We start from the raw sequence: 21,077 nt of genomic DNA on the forward strand, positions 1-21,077 counted from the left end.
AGCCCAAGTTATTTTTGTAGCTTAGTTTCCGAGAATGTTCTTTTGAACTCTGAAGGAACTTTTTGAAACTTGCTAACTGTTAAAGGTCCCGTATTATGCCCCTTTTCACAAGATGTAAAATAAGTCTCTGATGTCCCCAGAGTGTGTATGTGAAGTTTCAGCTCAAAATACCCAACAGATCATTTTTTACAGCATGTTTAAATTTCATTTTTGGGGGCTCAGAAAAAAACGCTGTTTTAGTGTGTGCCCTTTAAATGCAAATGAGCTGCTGCTGGACGACACAGGGGGCGGAGCTTCATGAGCTCGCGCTCAGTCTGTCAGGACAAATTCATCTCACGGAATGATGATAATATCAGAAACTCTCAGTAACGGCGTTCATTTCGAGTCAGACAATAATGCCTACAGAGTCAGAGTGCCGTATAGAGATGGAACAGGTATAGTTTAGTAGTTTAATTACGGTTATTATAACGTATTTGTCATCTGCTTGTATGTATCCATTATTTATTAATAGCCTACAAGTCTGCTGTTTCGGACCAGGTCCGAATGATGATCAAACATATACTGATGAGTTTAATAAAGTTTACTGTACATCACACAAAAGATGAAGCGTCAGTTTTACTTCAGAAAATCACCGTAAGAGCTGAGTAAACACAGTAAGTTATAAGAAGTGCGCAAGTACATAAACGAATTTCGGTAGAGTTGAGGGAGCATTCCTGTGGGCGGGGGATAGTCAAAAAACGGTTCTACTGACGTCATTAAAGAAGGAAGTAGAGGGATGTAGTCCAAACGGGCCGTTCGATGTAGGCGACTTCTGTTAAATAAAATATCTCGCTTGGCATTGAACTTTGAGCTTTATAATTTTACAGATATTATTTATACTCTAACAACAACATTACACACTAACTAAAGTTTGAAACATGGGATCACGAAGAACGGGACCTTTAAAAAATAAACTTCTGTGAATCGTTTCTAACGTTGGGATCTTCCGGAAGAATCTGCAGAGTGGAAGGTTCTACACACAGTCAGGATGAGCACAACTGCAATGTCATAAATGCACAGAAGTTAAGAAAACAAGCTACTTCTGCAGCATAGTTTCCATAAATGCTCTTATTTCAGTGTGAGGGAACTTTTAGAAACTTCTAGTATGTTTTTATAGTACTTGTACATAGAGCATCAAAGATCAAGGGGAATTTGGTTCCTCATGAAATTTCTCCTCTAAACCCAAAGTTTCAGCCACCCTTCTTTCATGATTAGTGACAGATCATTGCAGTTCCCACGCTGATAGAGACACAAAAGACAGCAAAAGGTCCCAGCATGCTACTGTCTTTCAGCCCTGCCCATTCCCCATGCCCTGTCAAAAAAAAAGAGAGAGTTTGAAAACTTGCTTTCTGTTAGCAACAAATGGAAACTGGCCTTGCCTAGCAGGGTTCCTCTTCTTCTCTCAGGCTTGTGGATTTGCCAAGAGCTGGAATCAAAAAATGTAGCTTTCCTGAGTATGAGCTGTCTGTTGAGCGTCTTTATTCTGGTATGGTAGGCAGTGTAGCCAGAGTTCACAGAGTTGCGGTCATGACTTGAGGTAAGATCAAAAGAAAACGGAGGGGATTCAATATCAATGGGACGTCAAAAAAAAGAAAGAAAGCCAAGTGTGAAAAATAGGCTTCAGGAGTCTGGCCTTATTACTTGCAAATAAATTATTGAGATTGTGAGGGAATTTTAAACTAGTCAAAGCTGTGGAAGATCTGAAGACTTCCCAGATGTCTACAGATGTCAAGTGCATGTGGACAAGCAAGACGAAGGTCAAACTGGTGTCCAGACATAAGGTCACACAATCATAAAGAGAGAGTGGCCAACATCCATTTATTAATAAGCATTGCACAGCTTCAGATGCCTTCACTGACAAAGACCCTAAAAGCTGCCAATAGGAGCTGCTACAATAAGCACTTCTGGAAGAATTAGTCAAGTCATTGCCATTATGCGGTTCAACTTAGAATTACATCACAAATATATGTATTTTTAAGAAAAATGTATATTATATACCAGACTTTCAGAAATATGCTCTTATCAAGCTCAAACATTTATACTTATTAATTATAACTTGATCAGTTAAACAACTGCAAGAACGGAGCTGAACTATGTGGATGTTTTTAACCATCTGTTGAAGTTTTCATATCATCATGCCAATTTCTGCCTTTATATCAAAGGGTTGAAAGTTTTAAAGCGAGACAAATCAAATAATAATTCTTACTGATGATTGTTCCTGCTGTTTTCCCGCCAAATTATGTCACTTCCCGTAGGATGATGCCATTGTACACTTTTGTTACAGTAGGTAAAGGGATATTATAAAAGACTAACAGGATAAGAGTTTATTACAAATTAAAAAAATAATTATATTCTCAAGCAAACATTTTCCTCAAAAAGTATGGACAAACGGTAATAAATTCCCCATTTTTAATGGTAGAAAGTGGAGAAAATATTTTAAATGTAACTCATATGCTCACTTAATTGTAGCATTGTGATAAAAGAAAACAAAGCTTTTAATTTAAAAAATTGTGAGATTAATAGGCATTGAACCAACAATATTTTATTATTATTTACATAATAGTATTTACTGTATATTACATTGAATTTACTCTTTTCTTTATATTTTCAGTTTTCATTTTTATTTTAGTCTAGGTTATAGTTTTACACTTCACACTTTTGTTATGCGAGAAATCATTGTTAGTATTTGTTTTTCAATATTAATATATATATTTAATATTATAATATTTATATTTAATTTCTTTTCTTTTTTTTAGTTTTAGTAATTTTATTAAACGTATTTTACTTGACCCATTTTATTATTTCTATTTGTTTCCCTCTAATATGTATAATTTTATTTATTACAGATTTATTTCAATACAAATAAAAAATAAATAAATAAAAAAACAGATATATATATATTTTTTTTATAATTTTGGTTTTAGTTTCAGTTACAATAACAACACTGGTAGGAATGACCCAGTAATACTCAAGACCTTTGCTTTAGGCATTTGCAAGAAAATAAAATTCATGAGCTCATCATGCTAACTTCTAGCCTAGAAATCTAGACGCACCCTAGCGGCAGCAAAATGTATTTCGCAGCCAGGTACGTCTAGCAACTCTCAATAAACCTTCTCGCTGCAAAAACCCAGATTGGGGCAGGCCAATCACGTTGTGTATAGAGTAGGCGGGCGGGGCGGGCTTAACATACACGACTGAGTTGCGACGGTTACCTGGCTGCTGCTACTTGAAAACAAAGAATGGCGGCTGCTGATGGAGAACAACGGTCTTTCGAATCGGCTTTGCCGTGACTCTGGAGGACTTGGAGTTAAGTTTTTCTTTGAGAAAAGAGCAAAGAACGGCACTTAAGTCATTCTTAAAAAAAGGAAGATGTGTTCGTCGTTTTGCCGGCCAGATATGGCAAAAGTTGAATCTATCAACTAGCTCCGCTGTAGGGAAAACGCTCTGGTTGGTTGAAGCGCTGTCCTATTGCGTGCAGAGGGAATTTGAAAGACAGCCGTTTATCCCGCCCCTCGGATTGAGCCGTGACTATGGTGAGTTGCCAGACCTAACATCTTGATGTAGGTCTGGCTTGCCAGGCTAGCTAACTTCAGATTCTAGATATCAAATTAAAAGCAAAAAGTGGTTGCTTTACGTGTCAGTCAGATGGCCTGATCCGGTCTAAAGTTCTTGCCCAAAACTGCAATTTGGGACAGACGTTGTGCCAACAGGCAAAAAGTCGAAGACCAGAAAGACGTCTGGAAAAATGCACCTCACACTCTCATCAGAGTAATGTGAGAACTGAGTGTAATTTGTCTTGTTTTGTGTGCATGAGATGACTATCATCACAGACAGATTGTTGTTAGCCTCCGATATACAGCTTATTATACACCCAGAAGTATAAATCACCCAGACACCTAATTGTCAGACAATATTCTGTTTACTATAATTGAAATTCTCATTAGGTTCCATTCACAATGCCGGAATCATATTTTCATTTGGCAAAAGTTCTAATTTCAGAATGACACATACGCCATGAAAAGAAGAGCCAGAGAGCATTAGCGATTCACAGGACACCAGGATAAAGCACAGGAACAGCATGGTGAATTCTGCCTCCAGCTGGCCAGCACATTTTCCCTGACCCCCCACCGCCGAGACATGAGAGAGTAAATGGAGGCCCTGTCATCCGGAGCTGTTCCGGGATAATAGGAAATCCCAGGTCGGGGTGGGAAGCCCTGTGGCGCGAACGAGACGAGTCATCGCCATTTCCTCCAATGCGCTGGTGACAACAAAAGATTTCTCACCTAGAATAGGCAGCGAACCCAACCCGAATGGAATATATCCAGCATATTAGAATACAATGGAACGGCATTTAATGATAAGAATGGAACAAAATGAGCCGATGGAGGCTCTGAATTCAGCCGCTCCGGACACATTCGTGTGGGTTTGGCTTGTTGAAATGTAATCAGAATAGGGAATATTATGGGTTTTTGGAAATGCACCGTGGTAATGCCATCGTGTTCTCTGAAGTAGCTTGGGATATCATCTAAATACCATAGTAGATGTACACTGCCATTTTGAAAGAAGTCTCTTATAACAGTTATGTTTTGTTCTATTATCATGGTGTTTTGGATTCCCTGCCCTGTCAATCATCTTGTCACAGATAAAATCCTCCACACTCAATTTAATTTAATTTCCTACCGTTTCGGAGAGTAATATTTTAGCACATTAATCTCACGTAGAGTCTCTCCTCGTGCGTTTGCATAATGATGCATTTAAAAGACCAAAATTATCTTTACAAAAGTTCACAATGCAGTTGCAGATGAAATATAATGTGGACAAAATTGAATAAATCTCTTTTCGTCAGGTTAGATTATTCTTCACTCAAACCCCTTTATCTAAACCGCTCTCCTTAACCATCAAACTCACACATCCTCCATGTTTGTAGTCTTTAACACTTTTTATTTGTGTTTGTAGTTCTAATCGAAACCTCGTCCAACACGCAATGGGTTGTGTGTAATTTTAGCCATTAGAGTGCGCACGGATCTGCATTTCAGATTCTAACTGGAAAAAGTAGACCATCCGAGTATCTTTGTAATACTACGATTTGGGACACACTAATTCTAATTTTGAATACTATTTAGGATGGATAGTACGTGAATTGGGACGCAGTGTTTTTGTTCATTGTGCACTTCACTACAGCCAACCATGACAACGTTCACCAAGTCTACATTCATTTGGGTAAATACGGTAAAACTGTAATATTATGAAAATATTTTTACAATTTAAAATAATAAAATAATGATTAATTCCTGTGATCAAAGCTGAATTTTCAGTGTCACATGATCCTTCAGAAATCATTCTGATATGATGAACTGATGATCAAGAAACATTTCTGATTATTAATTATGTTGAAAAAAGTTGTGCAGTGTAGTATTTTTGTGTGAAAACCATGATCATTTTTTTTCCCCCGGGATTCTTTGATTAACATTGAGTTCAACCCAATGGCATTTATTTGAAATCAAAATATTTTGTGACATTATAAATGTCTTTACTGTTAAGAGTTATTGCTGAATAAAAGTATTAATTTCATAAAAAAAAAAAAAATAAAATAAAAACTTTTTAAAAACACTGACCTAAAGCTTTTGAATGGGTAGTGTATATGGTAGTCATGCAATACTATAGTAAGGTCAAAGTACATCAAAGCACAAACAAAGTTCATCTGTTCCAATCTATTGTGATATGAATGAAATCAACAGACTGCAAATCAAGATTGTAACAACTTTATTGAAGAGTAAGTAAAAGCCATTTTTTGAGATGATTCCTGTGTCTGTGATTGACTAAGCCCTTTTTCAAGTTAGAGGCAGAACTGATGTGTGAAATCCAAAAAGTAACTTGACAATGGTATTATAAATTATTACTTTTAATCACATTTTGTGTGATCTGGAATTTTTGGCCATTTGGCGATTGTAACGCATGGATGCATTACAGTAATTAAAATGTAATTGTAATTAAAATAATGTTACAAAGCAAAAAAAAATCGAGAAGGTCTTAAAATAGGCCTGGTTTGCTTAATGCAAACTATTATTTCTTATTTATTCATTTTCTTTAGATTTGATGGTTGAATGTGAGCTGGACATGTTTTGTGAGGTTCACATATTAAAACTGCTTCACAATTGGTGCTATTATAATTCCATCACAGTCCTCACAATCTTCAGTAGGGCCTGAGACGAGGGACTATAAAGAAGAGTCTCCAGCATTTACAGAAGAAAGCAAGGAGAAAGCAGTCCGGGATAAGGGGAATGCAGGATGCTTGACTGATGGAGTGCGCACTGGAAAATATATCTGACAGAATACATTCATGGTCACTTATTAGAGATTCTGAACGTCGTAGGTAGGAGGCAAGAACTTCATATAAACCTAACCTTATAAATAAGGTATATACAAATACATAACCTCAAGAACATGTCTTGAATTTTAGAATTAATAGTTAAAAATAGACTGAATTAAAAGGTAAAATAAACTGAGTTATTCATTTTAATTAAAATAATTAGTGTAGTATAATATGAACTGTCCTGGACAACATAATGTTTACTAAATTATTTTTTGCTAAAATAATTTACAATCAATCAATCAATCAATCAATAAATAATATTAATTTTGTTCAAATATATTTACATTTAGATGAATGCATTTGGCAGGCACTTTTATCAAAAGTGGTAGCCATCTACATTTTTAAGTTTGTTTGTTTTAAGTTAGTTTTTCTGTCTCTGAGAATTGATGACCTTGGTTTTGCAAACGCCATGCTCATACTCTACAAATTAAAGTTATTTTTAGTTAAATTAATTAAAGTGGATAATAATAAACAAATATTAAAATATTTTTTAAATTAAATTAAAATGTGTTTAAATACATACAATTATTGTGAATAATATTTTTTTTATTTAAATAATAATATATAATAAATGAATTATATATATTTGTAATTAATTAATTATAGTTAAAATAATTAAAATGGAATATAATATAAAGAACTGTCCTGAACTACATAATGTTTACTAAGCAAATTTACATGAATTAATTAATTATTCTGTTAACATACATTAAATTTGTTCATTTTAATGGCATTTTTTTGCCAAAGTGAATTTGTTTACAAAACTGATTTTACAAAAATAACTAAATACATAATCTCTATGAATAATTTTGGTCAAATACATCATAGTTATGAACTTTAATCATTCTTTAAAGCGGGATAGGTCATGGACAACACAATGCATTCACATGTATTTAAACAATGTGATGAACAAAACTATTTTAGCATGCTACAAATAACACATCGCTGTAAATCATATTTTCCACCCTCTACTCTCACCGTGAATGCATTCATGTTCTTTCCTCCCTCTTTTTCTTGATTACCTATGATTTAACCAAGTTCGGAGTTATGTCTGCCTCATTACGCTAATGAAAGCTTTTACTGGTTGCGCTTCATGCTCGGCTAGCAGAATGCGCTGAAGTGCGAGAGCAGGAATCGGGGTCTTCCCTGCTGATTCGGCATGCCATCAGCATCCTGTCCCGCACAATATAATGATCAGGGCCCAGGTGACACAGAGACACAGCCAGCATACTAGAGATCCAGCCGCGTATGCTAATGTTTCAACGCCCACTCGTCAAGCACGGCGCAGTGGGCATAAAACTTTACAAGGGGGTGTTGCATACAAGAGAGAACGCAAACAAGAAAGGACAAGTTGCTGTGGTAGACAGTGATGGACAGGCCTAAACACAATCTGAGGACCTTTTCCACATTCTTCAATGTAGAAATCGGAGGAATTTCAGCAGAAATGATTTAAACATGGTAAAAACTGAGAATACTATACATTACACGAGCTAAAAGCATGATCAAATTAGACCAAATATACTATAGAAAGAGGACATATACAATTTTTTTGGTATGAATTTATGAATTTATTTAAAATGTGATTCACACATACTAGCACTTTTCAGGGTGAATCCTTATTAAAGGGATAGTTCACCCCAAAAAATGTATCATTAATTTACTCACCCTAAATCTATCCCAGGTGTATATGACTCTCTTCTTTCAGCCAAACACAATCTGAGTTATATTAAAACATATCCTGGCTCTTCTGAGCTTTATAATGGGAGTGAATGGTAACTGAGATTTTGAAGGCCAAAAAGCGCATCCATCCATCCATCATAAAAGTAATCCATACAGCTCCAGGGGGGTAATAAAGGCCTTCTGAAGAGAAGAGATGCTTTTTGTAAGAAAAACATCCATATTTCTAACTTTATAAACTACAATCACTGTCTTTCGGTATTGGCCGTACACGAGTCAAGTTCCGGCGGAAGAATAAACTCTGCAATTCGTGATTTCAATCATCATCCAGTAAAACCACTTTGGGACACCCTGAAGAGATGCTCTTTATTTCACTTGTTATTCCTAAATAAATGTATTATTTTTTTGCTTAAATTTGTGTATTTGTTTTTGAATATCGACCGGAGTGATGCGTGCTGGGATTCCATTTCCACAACCCAACAATTATTTATTACGCCTCTTTAGTGTTTTTATATTCCCCTGGAGTCGGGGCGTAATAGGGTCATAGGCCTACTTTTCAGGTTGGAAAACCTGTAAATCCATATAAATATGAAAAACATCACATGCCTGAATATATTAGATTTTTTAGTCTTGCATCAATGCACTTATTTAAGGCGAGACACGGCAGGCAAAAACATCGATTTTTCATGCAGTGGTCAGTTTTGAGATTTGGGCTAGTTTACTCCTTTAATATGTGTTCTTTCAAGCTGCTATAAAGAAAACGCTGAAAATATACATTAAGATGTTTATTTTATTACATTTTGTTTACTTGCGGCAGTAAGTTTCTCCCGAATTTACCAGGAAGTTTGCATTCAAACGCCACATGCCGAGCTCCGTGAGCCCCCGTTTGTTTACTGAAGTCTGTCATGACCGGTATCGCTGTAAAGCTCTGAGCTCTGCACAACGCTATGTAACCCAAATATGGGCATTTCCTTTCTATCAGTAACCAATCGTGAATGTCCAAAGGGGGATTTAAAGCTAACGACGATTTCTCATTTAGAGCTATTTAAATCTTTAACTGCCGTTCTCTTACGAGAGGTTCTCTCGTATTGCGTAGTTTGCTTACGCTACGGGAAAGCCTTTCTTTCTCGAGATACTGAAGCCAAAAATTATCCTTAATTTTTATAATCTTGTCAACGCAGTGCGGCAGCCTGCAGACCTAGGGCAAGCTTACTAGCGTGCCCATTGGCTGCCCTGCGGCAACTGCAGCAGCCTACCGCTGAGCCCTTGGCGTGACGTCACGACCAATGAGCGCGCTTGGCGCGCTTAATGCGTCACAGCCCGCGAAAAGGGGTGTGGCTTAGCGTATATAAACAGGGCTCGGAGGCTGCTTCTCTGATTTCTGTCTTTTCAGCGAAGCTCTACGCATCGCTGCTCTCTGAGGAAGCCGCCGTCGAATCAAGCGACCAGCACGCCGAGGATCTCAGCCTGAGGACGCCGGCCGCCTTCGCCGCCTTCAGCTTTCCCTGCCTGCTTCGCTATCCGGCGAATATATCCTTTTACTGCTCTGTGTTGTATGTGTTTGTGTGTTCGCCCCGCGACACACTTTGCATCTAAAAGAGCGCGAGGCGTTGTTGCAAATGCCTCGCTCATCCTGTGGCTCGTGCAGAGCCGCGCTCAGCGACGGAGACCGCCACGTAATCTGCGCTCTCTGCCTGGGTTTCGACCACGCAGCCCGCGCCCTTCACGGGCGGCTGCGAACAGTGTGAGGACTTGCCGATGTCGACCCTGCGGGCTCGACTCGCCATGTTTCACGATCCTCCACCTTCTCCGGCTGCCTCTTCCGGGCCGCGTAAGAAAAAAACGCCGCTCTCTAAGGCCCTCCGAGCCGGTGGTTATAGCTGAGCGCTCGCCGGAGCCCCTCCCGCGAGCCTCGCTCTCTCCTTCTCCCCCGCCCTTCACCGACGCGCAGCGGCCGGCCTCTGCCCGCACTGCCGTCGCCTCAGGGGATGAAGCAGACCAGCAGGTTACTCCCCTCTGTCAAGCCGCGCAACGGCGCCGCTCACAAGGGATGTCAGAACGGACGGTCACGGGCTATAGCTTCCTTTACGTTACAAGGAAGCTACCCCCCCCGGATGACGCACGCCCTCTCCCCCTCTGTTCGAGCCGCGCAAGGCGCCGCTCACAAGGGATGTCAGAAGTAGACGGTCACGGGCTGGCTTCCTTTACGTTATAAGAAAGCTACCCCGCGTCTCGGTCGCGCGCGTCACTCTCCGGCCACCTCCGTTTCTCACACATTTCTCAGTCCCCTCCTAGCTCAGGCGACTAGAAATATCTATATTGCAGTAAACGAGCCTGTTATACACGCACGCCTGCAAACAAACGATGTCACAGCACATAATGACATCTTCCCGCTCTCTCTCCCTTTGTTCGAGCCGCGCAACTGCGCCGTTCTCAAGGGATATCAGAGCGGACGTCACGAGCACCGGCGAAAGGAGGAAGAGAGAGTGTTTTCGTCCCGCTTAGGCCGGACTTCCTCCAATCCTCGCATATTTCTCAGTCCCCTCTAAGTTCAGGCGGCTGGAAATACTATTATTGCAGTAAACGAGCCTGTTGTAATACACGCGCGCCTGCAAACAAACGCTCGGTCATATGCTCGCACTGACTGGAAGTTCATGTGTGCCCCTGTGGCTCAGTGGCAGAACATTAGACTTCCGCACCAGAGACCCGTGTTCGAATCCGGCTCTGGCAGCAGAAAAACTTTTTTCTGCTTGCTTCTCTCGAGCTCGCGGCCAGCTTTCTTACATACAGAAAGCAAACCCGCATCTCACGGGATACATATTTCTCAGTCCCCTCTAAGTTCAGGCGGCTGGAAATACTAATACTGCAGTAAACGGGCCTGTTTTAATACACGCGCGCCTGCAAACATACGCCGAAACGAAACACGACGCTCGGTCATATGCTCGCACTGACCGGAAGCTCATGTGTGCCCCTGTGGCTCAGTGGCAGAACATTAGGCTTCCGCACCAGAGACCCGTGTTCGAATCCGGCTCTGGCAGCAGAAAAAACTTTTTTCTGCTGTCTTCTCCGAGCTCGCGGCCAGCTTTCTTACATACAGAAAGCAAACCCGCATCTCACGGGATACATATTTCTCAGTCCCCTCTAAGTTAGGCGGCTGGAAATACTAATGCTGCAGTAAACGGGCCTGTTTTAATACACGCGCGCCTGCAAACAAACGCCGAAACACGACGCTCGGTCATATGCTCGCACCAACTGGAAGCTCATGTGTGCCCCTGTGGCTCAGTGGCAGAATTTTACGCTTCTGCACTGGAGAACCGTGTTCAAATCCGGCTCTGGCGGCAGAAAATATTTTTTCTGCTGTCTTCTCCGAGCTCGCGGCCAGCTTTCTTACATACAGAAAGCGAACCCGCATCTCACAGGATGGTGCTTGAGTATTTATGAGCGTCTAAACATATGAGCCATCAAAGCATTTGCTCTATAACGCCGATGGTGTTACAAGTGTAGAAAATGTGCCCACTCCCACGTGCTCACTGCTACACACAAACACGGTCCCCATGGTAACGCGTTCAGAGCGCTCTCTCATAAAGCGGTCACACGCCGCTCGAGTAATAAGTGTAGTAAATGTGCCCACAACTCTGTGCTCACATCTACCTGTAACTCGCTCTGCCACTCGGTTACCCCGGGCAACAGCGGCTCAAGCCGAGGGTGTTATAGGTGTAGAAAATGTGCCCACTCCCATGTGCTCACTGCTTCACACAAACAGGGTCCCCATGGTAACGCTTACAGAGCGCTCTCTCATAAAGCGGACACAAGCCGCTCGAGTATTAAATGTAGGAAATGTGCCCACAACCTTGTGCTCACACCTACCCGCTGCTCGCTCTGCCAGCCAGTTACCTTGGGTCACGGACCCTCTAAAGCTCCCAAACACTGGCCGTGTCATAAGTGTAAACCCTGCGCCCGCTCACGAGCACGCGCACTCACTTGTAGACATGATAATCCCCACGCCTCTCTCGCGCCTGGGATGTTTGACAGCAAATCACGCTCCATCCGATGGGACCGAGCTACTGAACGCTGTACAGTCGGCCAACACTGTTTACCAGCCCCCGTGTTCGAGCACCAGCGGCGCGCGCGCCGCGCCTTTCTCTCTGATACAGGCTCCCCATCCCGCGCAGCGCGGTGATCTGAGCCCAGAGACCATTCGACCCCTAGCTATGCATGCGGAAGCATGGGAAGCGATTCAGGGCGCGTCAGAATGGGTGCTGAAAACTATAAAACACGGCTATTCGCTTCAATTCGCTCGTCGCCCTCCGCGCTATACAGCACAGACGGAGACGAGAGTGAGTTCAGAAGCTGCGCACTTGCTTCAAGCAGAAATAGCGAAGCTGCTGCGCAAAGGGCCTATAGAACAGGTTCATCCTTCTTTGAGCGAGTCGGGCTTTTACAGCCGCTACTTCCTCGTGCCCAAGAAGGACGGAGCGTTCAGACCTATTTTAGATCTGAGACATCTGAACAAAGCCCTCATGAGACGGCCGTTCAAAATGATCACAACCAGAAAAATCCTCGCGCAGATTCGCCCAGGAGACTGGTTATCTCTCTCGATCTAAAAGACGCATACTTTCAGATCCAGATAACTCCCCGTCACAGGCCATTCTTGAGATTCGCCTTCGAGGGTCGAGTATATCAGTACACAGTCCTGCCGTTCGGCCTGTCTTTGGCACCCCGTACATTTACGAAATGCATGGACACGGCCCTCGCTCCCCTGAGGAAACAGGGAATGCGAATACTGAATTATCTGGACGATTGGCTTATTCTAGCGCAGTCAGAGACGGAACTTGTGTCTCACAGAACAGCGCTTTTCAGCCATCTGGAGGAGCTGGGTCTCTCGGTCAACTGGACCAAGAGCTCGCTATCGCCCTGTCAGTCAATTTCCTTTCTTGGAATAGAACTGGACTCGGTGGCTATGACGGCCAGACTGTCGGAGCAGCGCGCGCGCCGCATCCGCCTCCTCGCCGCATCCCTCCAAATAGGCAGCCGGGTTCCGCTGAGGACATTCCAGCGTATCCTGGGGCATATTGCCTCAGCTGCAGCAGCGCTCCAGCTGGGCTTACTGCGCATGCGCCCGCTTAAACGCTGGCTGAAAGCGCGCGTGCCCCACCGAGCCTGGGCGGCCGGCGGCTTGCGAGTCAGAGTGAATCAGAGCTGCTTTTCAGCCCTGCAGCCCTGGCTGGCAGCCGAATGGTATCACACAGGAGTGACTATGGGAGTGATTTCACACCGGAAAGTTGTCTCGACAGACGCTTCCAACCTAGATTGGGGAGCGCTCTTCGAAGGCAGACCGGTCTATGGCCGCTGGTCAGACCAGGAGAATCTCCTACACATAAACTGTCTAGAGATGCTCGCGGTCGAGAAAGCTCTCAAACACTTCCTCCCATTCCTCCACGGTCACCATGTTCTAGTCCGCACGGACAATACATCGGTAGTGGCCTATGTGAATCGCCAGGGCGGTGTCAGATCAGACGCTCTGCACTCTGGCGGAACGCCTCCTCGTGTGGGCTCAGCACTCTCTGCGCTCGCTGAGAGCCGCGCATGTGCCTGGCCACCTGAACGAGGGCCCCGACAGACTGTCCAGGGACAGCGTTCCCCCTGGCGAGTGGTCTCAACACCCCCAAACAGTCCAGTCACTGTGGCGCCGTTTCGGCAAAGCGAAAGTCGACCTTTTTGCGTCAAAAGACAACGCTCATTGCCCAGAGTTCTTCTCGAAGAACGAGGACGCGCTGGCCCAGACCCGGCCCAGCGGCCCGCTGTATGCTTTTCCCCCGGTCTCTCTGCTGCCTCAGGTCATCAAGAGAATCAGGGAAGCGCGCCACACAGTGCTCCTCTTAGCCCCATACTGGGAGAACCAAGCTTGGTTCCCGGATCTAATACAGCTGGCAGACTCAGCCCCCTGGCCGATACCGGTGAAGAGAGACCTTTTCTCTCAAGCCCGCGGCTCGATATGGCATCCCCATCCAGAGCGCTGTCTCTGCATGCGTGGAGCCTCAACGATTACACGCTGATCTGCCAGACGGGGTCATGAACACGATCATACAATCTAGAGCCCCCTCTACGAGGCGGCTCTACATGTCGAAATGGTCAGTGTTTAACAGATGGTGCACTGCTAAGGGGCTCGATCCACAGACATGTGGGGTATCGCGAGTACTGTGTTTCCTTCAAGAGTTACTGGACGCGGGCAGGTCCCCCTCCACGCTCAAAGTCTATGTCACGGCCATTCAGCGCTCTCTGTTCAGAGCTGGGCCGCGCATTAGGAAGGAACGAGTTCGTCATCCGCTTCCTTAGAGGAGCCAGGAGGATGAACCCCCCGCGACCCCCCTCGGTTCCTATGTGGGATCTTTCACTGGTCTTGGAGGCCCTGAAAGCGCATCCCTTCGAACCCTTGGAAACTGTGGATATGAAATACCTCACGCTCAAAACCGTTTTTCTGATAGCACTGTCTTCAGTCAAACGAGTGGTGGATCAGCTCTTTGTTTCGTTTGGCGGGCGCACCAAGGGTCTCGCCGCCTCGAAACACAGCCTGTCCAGATGGATAGTGGACGCTATTGCTGCTGCTTATGCGTCTAAAGACCTGCAGTGCCCATTGGGCATTCAAGCTCACTCCACCAGAGGCATGGCCTCGTCGTGGGCGTGGTCCAGCGGGATTCCCATTCATGACATTTGTGCAGCGGCAGGCTGGGCCTCCCCCTCCACATTTGTTAGGTTTTACAACCTGGATGTTCCCGCCTTGCAGGCGAAAGTGTTATCAGTCTAAGTCTCGCGTATGCCAGCCCACTATCTGTGCGCGGGCTACGTTGTGTGATTTAGCTCTACTGGTTGAGCTGCACTATGCAGGGAATTGTCAGTTCGGACCGGCCGTGCCGCTCCTAACCCCCTAGTGTGTGCTTATGTACGGCGCTAGCCCTCTTCGGGCTGCCCGGCTCTCCGCTATCACGTTCCCCGGGCTCTCCCTGGGACTCATTCAGTGGATGCTGGGCGCGCACGGCGTTGACAAGGGCGTTCCCGTAGCGTAAGCAAACTACGCAATACGAGAGAACCTCTCGTAAGAGAACGTTTCGGTTACTCACGTAACCTCTGTTCTCTCTAGAAGAGGGAACGAGTATTGCGTAGCCCGCCGTGCTCGCGCCACGAGCTCATTTCGCTTCATGCGACAGAAACCAGAGAAGCAGCCTCCGAGCCCTGTTTATATACGCTAAGCCACACCCCTTTTCGCGGGCTGTGACGCATTAAGCGCGCCAAGCGCGCTCATTGGTCGTGACGTCACGCCAAGGGCTCAGCGGTAGGCTGCTGCAGTTGCCGCAGGGCAGCCAATGGGCACGCTAGTAAGCTTGCCCTAGGTCTGCAGGCTGCCGCACTGCGTTGACAAGATTATAAAAATTAAGGATAATTTTTGGCTTCAGTATCTCGAGAAAGAAAGGCTTTCCCGTAGCGTAAGCAAACTACGCAATACTCGTTCCCTCTTCTAGAGAGAACAGAGGTTACGTGAGTAACCGAAACGTTTTCTCAAAATGAGTTTTTTGTCATTCCCTCAGTATAAACATCTCAGCCTATGTAGCACCTGTGTACACCAAACTTTCCAGTTATACACTTAGCAGTATTCTGAAGATATTTTAAAAGGGATTTGTTAATAAATCATTCCTGGCCTGATTTATGTGACATTTTAATAAAAAAAAAAATATGGCTAAAATCGATTTTTTAAGGCTATGGACAATATATTTTGATTTTCTAGGTAATGAAAGCATATATCCTGAAATCCGTCTAAGTTTTTTTTTTTCTTGTGTGTAAACAAAATGAAAAAAGAATTTTGCACCTGGCTTTATCATATGTTCAGATCTATCTACCGAAAATATATGTAAAATCATGCATATTTAATGAGATAATGCCTAATTTGCATAATTAAACATACACATTTCTAAAACTTGTAATACATTTTTTTATATACTTGTCTAAGTAATCAACTGAGGAAGTTTCATGGTGATATCTATTATTTTAAAATTTTACCCTATTCATGTAGTGTCTCGCCTTAAGTTGTGGTAACATGTCCCCTGAATTTCTTTTCAGAGTGTTGACACATCTTCAAATTGACCTCTACAGTTCAGATGGAGTATCACAATCTAATAATGTGACTCAAACTGATCAATATGGGCACGCATGTGCAATTCTCAAAGTCTACCAGCTGAAAAGTCCCCGAAACCCCTTTAAAACCACCAAACTCCACCATTCTGACCAGCTTGGTGGTCAACCAAGAACAGCACACCACCTTAGACAGGTTTATGCTGGGTTTTTTTGTTGTTTTTTTCCTCAGTCAAAAGCACTCTCACATAGTGGTTGTGCGAGCCTTTATCTATAGGGAGTTTTTTTTTATTATGCTGAGAGACTGCCGAACGCTATGAACTGTGTCTTATGTGGGTGTATTACCTGTGCTTGCGCCTCCATTCGAGCGTACTGCACCAGCATCGGCTCTCCGTGCTTCTGCATGAAGTCTCTCTGACAGCGCTCCGCCAGCGCCGGCTCATTGGGGAGAAAATTACTGGCCCAAACCTGTAGATAGAAACAGGAATAGCATGAAGACGTGAACCTGCGTGGGAAGTCTCGCTAATCAGACTCTAATAAAATAATGCTCCCTTCCTGCCATCAAAATAAGGCCTGTATTTAACGTTGTATTTTGCTAATTAATAGCGAAGCATGTGGCCAGCGAAGCACAGAGTGCATGGAAACCGATCCAATTATACTTCGCAACTAGTGGAGTTGGTACTTGGCGATACAATTTCTCTTATCTTTAGCCTTGTAGAGATGATTTAGGGATGGCAATTGGAAAAGACACTTTAAAACATTCATCTTTCCAGGCGCCAAAGACTGTTAGTGCTGCCCAGAGAGAGTTCTGACACATATCCAATACATCTTCAACAAAACAGGGTGGTAAGAGAGATTCTGTTTTTCCCAATACGTTTTCCTCACCACCAGAGCTCCCAAAAGAGCTCTTCATTCACGAAACTTCATGAGGAAAGAAAACTCTGCCATTTTTCACTGCTGAGACAAATGTGAATTACTGCATAGTGATTTAGAGTTTTTGGGAACTCAATTTCAGCAATTTAATCCAGTGCCACGCATGCCTCGGACGACTCTCTCAAGGGTCTTTTCCATGAATTTAGCACTGAATTGTTTGCAATTACATCAAAATCAGTCCTCCGTAATCACAAAAAAATCTCCCTTCCAGCTATAAAAGTAACTAGAACCGCAAAGCCTGTATTTAACATGCCAGTGAAGCACAGGAACAGATCATTCTTTGCAACTAATGGAGTTGGTACTTGGTGATAACATTTCTCCCGTTTTTAGCCTTGTAGAGATGTATGACATCCAAATATGTGTGGATGTGTGTATCTGTGCATTCTAAAACAGCAAAGCCTCAACAGAAGTTTGTGAAGGTTCTCTAATAACCTGCTGAAACCCCCTGCCGTTTGGGGAGGATAAGAAGGTAATTGAGAGCATATTGATGTATTGAACTGGTAACACTTCTCAGGTCTAGTTCAAATAAGTCAGAAAAACTCAAGGAAAGTAGGGTACAGCAGGGCTAAAGGCGCTCCGGGGTAAAAGGTGCCTTTGCTTTTATTTTCCTCTAAACCACTAGATGGCACAAAAACGTGCCGCAGCACTTTTCGAAACATCCGTTTTCCATGATGCACGTGGAAATTTGGCTGATCCCTGACGCGACCGCGGAAAGCAGCGCAATGTTGATTCTGCGCTAATTTGACTAATATTTTATGTTTTTTCAAATGTTGTAGATTTAAGTAGCAAATGAGAATCGCTAAAATGATTGAATTTATTTTGAGACAAAGGCCTTCTTAATGATTTTTTTGGTTTTGTTCAAGGTAATTAAAGCAGCAGTTTTTCAATAACGGAAGAATATGTAAAAGTATGGTATTTGGGGTAAAAGGCACGCCTGCTGTCGGGACAAGTCAAGCCGTTCTTTGAGTTTTTCCACGTACAAACAATCATCATTCAGACGGATCTGCAAAAACGACTAAAAACGCTGTATTCTGCTGCCAGGCCAGTAGATGGCGATGAAACACTATAGACTAAACACGTAATACACATGTGCACGACGTCACCGTCTTCAGAGATTTTGACGTTTTTGACGTTTGCACGGAGACCGTTTTCAAAAACGTGCACTTTGAAACCCAAAACTTTACGTATTCAGGCAAAACGCTGTTGTCGTGTAAACGAACGGCCAAAACGCATAAAAAGTTTTACGTTTTTAGTTTAAAACAGTGTTGTGTAAACAGAGATATTCTGTCACGTATAGATGAGGCAAAGATACCAAAATAAAAGGATTTAAGTGCAGCAGTCTGCTGTTTAATAATAGAGAGCAAAAATGACAAAATACTCAGATAACTCTTTGATTAGAGACACACACGGGAACGGAACAACCAAACCATAAGACGAGATGGGCCGAGATCTGAACAATATGGAAGACAAATACAGATAACACATCAGAACCCTGACATAATCACCATATTTATAATGAAACCATCATATTTAATAATACAATATCAATCTTATCATATAAAAACATAATTTATTGTTACTACTGTAAAACGATTTGAAATTATTATGGGATCTCCTTCAGTGCTTTCAGAAACTTTACTTTTTAAAATAATTTAGTTTCTGGCGCGTTAAAATTATGAAAAAAAAAAATCTTAATTATTACAAACTCTGAACAGTATAGTGTGTAATTACACTTTACAGTAAAGTTCAATTCATTAACATGCATTAGGTATCAGAAACAAACAATGAACAAAATGTTTTATAAGTAAGGGTTAATGCCCGACGAGGTGTCCATTGTCAGGTATTAATGGATGACGACGAGGCGTGAACCGTCCGACGCGCAACGGAGGACGGTTGCCTCCGCCGAAGTCCATTAATACCTGAAAATGGACACCTCGTCGGGCATTAATCCGCTTATACCATGGTCACTTGCCAAATAACACATTTTAAAACATTAGTTTATATTTTAATTAGTTTTACAATCGAAACCCTGCGATTGGACACCCTGCAGCCAATCAGAATCGAGTATTCACCCAGACCATGGTATAACATTTATTAATCCTCATCAATTTCATTGTTTGATCATGAATTCATGTTCGAACATAGTACAATAACTACATTAATTATATTCTCAAGTAATTTATATATATTTAATTTAAAAAATGTATTTGTATTTAACATTACCATTAATAAATGCTGTTAAAGTATTGTTTGTTGTCATTTCTTAGTCTTATTTTCTTAATCTTACCAATTTAACCTTATTGTAATGAAAAATACTGTATAACAGCATCAAGGTTTTGCAAGTTCTTTGGCAGTCTCCATCCCAGATTTAATTCGCTCAGTCGTTGCAGCAATATGGCAATTATCTTCTAAAAGAGACAGAAAGAGAAAAGACACTTGAGCTTGTGAAATGTCAAGGTCACGGTCTCGTACTGCCTCTGCATGTTTAATCCAAACCTCCACTAGAAACATCATTTCCTTCAGCTGCGAGTACACCTGCCAACCCCAGCGTTACGCGCTCTCTCATCTGAGACCAAACTTAGACCCAATAAGAACTTCATTACCTCTGATTGCTGTGGTTATACTTAAACTTTTAGAAATGCTTCCAACAGCATTCACTTCACATTTAGAGATCTAATAAAAAGTCTATTTTCAACAGCCATGGGTAAAGTTTTCCAATAGATGCGTCTATTAACGTTCAAAAACACTATGAGCGTTTCATCACTGCAAACTCACCAACTGTTGTCAAGGATTTCTCAGCATTGTAAACAAAACAGGATGAAACATTCAGAAAGAACTTTTTTTTTTTTGTTGTTCACAGTGACTCATGGAGCTACATGGAAATGAGTCTGTTATGATCTGTGGCCTACAAATGCCAGAATGAATTTGAACATTTTGAGATGTGCGCGGTCATCGCTGACTAATGTGACAAGCTTAAAGCTCACAGTCAATCAAAGAGAAGCTAATTCTAATTCTTGTGTACGTATCCATAATCCATCATAATCCACGAGGGAGCAGTTGTTATAATCAAGAGACAAATTTCTGTTTGCCTGCTGCCAAAAATAATTTAAAAACGCAACTGTGAAAAGGAGCTCTCTTGCTAAATGATAAATTAGGCTCTCTGTGAGAACCGGGAACCGAGTTCTCCTGGGTTACTGATTGCAAATATAGAAGTATTTCCACAGTCGTTTTTAAAGCACGCTCTTCCTGCCTGTCTAATATGCACCTCTGAGAGATTGTTTGACCTCAGTTTTCTGGCGAATCATTGATTGGGGTCTTCAAGTCAAGCTCCACAGCTCTTAATGCACACACGAGACTGCTCTGACCTCTCGGCTTAAACACGGTTTTGACTGAAGACTCGCATCAAAAGACACGAATGGCTGAATGCAACTCATCCCTGTTCTTCTGTAACACTATTAAAACTGGAGTACAACTACTGACAACTTTTCTTTGATGAACGACTTTTTATTTTACAAATAAGAAATTCAAGCCCAACAAGTAAGGCTGCACGATTTGTGAAATGTGTGATTTTGAGGATACAAATTGTGATTGAGATTTACAAAAAAAAAAAAAAAAAAAAATCCATGTTTGTTGAGCTTCTTTTTTAGGGCTGCACAATTTGGCCAAAAGTCTGTGAATGTATATTAGTATGCCTATAATAATAATACTAATACTAATACTAATAATAATAATAATAATACTTTACATTTCATTATTCATTATTATTATATTATTAATTAAGAAAAAAAAATACTATTGTAATATTTCACTGTGAATCGAGTTTTTAAGAAATAACAACAACAACAACAACAACAACAATAATAATGTTTTACATTACAAATATAAAATAATGTATAAAATAATTTTTTTTAAACTGTTGTTATTAAATAAG

General features: G+C 42.2%; 1 protein-coding gene across 1 annotated transcript in view; it reads right to left on the reverse strand.

Annotated features, from left to right (window-relative positions):
- LOC308684147 (galactose-1-phosphate uridylyltransferase-like) overlaps window positions 1-21,077 on the reverse strand; it is a 132,919-nt gene that overhangs the window by 69,353 nt on the left and 42,489 nt on the right. The window contains exon 7 of the mRNA XM_081355252.1: window positions 16,559-16,681. Coding sequence (XP_081211378.1) covers window positions 16,559-16,681 — 123 coding nt within the window. The remainder of the gene's footprint in view (window positions 1-16,558; window positions 16,682-21,077) is intronic.

Source organism: Scardinius erythrophthalmus, assembly GCF_964197995.2.
Source record: "Scardinius erythrophthalmus genome assembly, chromosome: 23".
Taxonomy (NCBI): Eukaryota; Metazoa; Chordata; class Actinopteri; order Cypriniformes; family Leuciscidae; genus Scardinius; species Scardinius erythrophthalmus.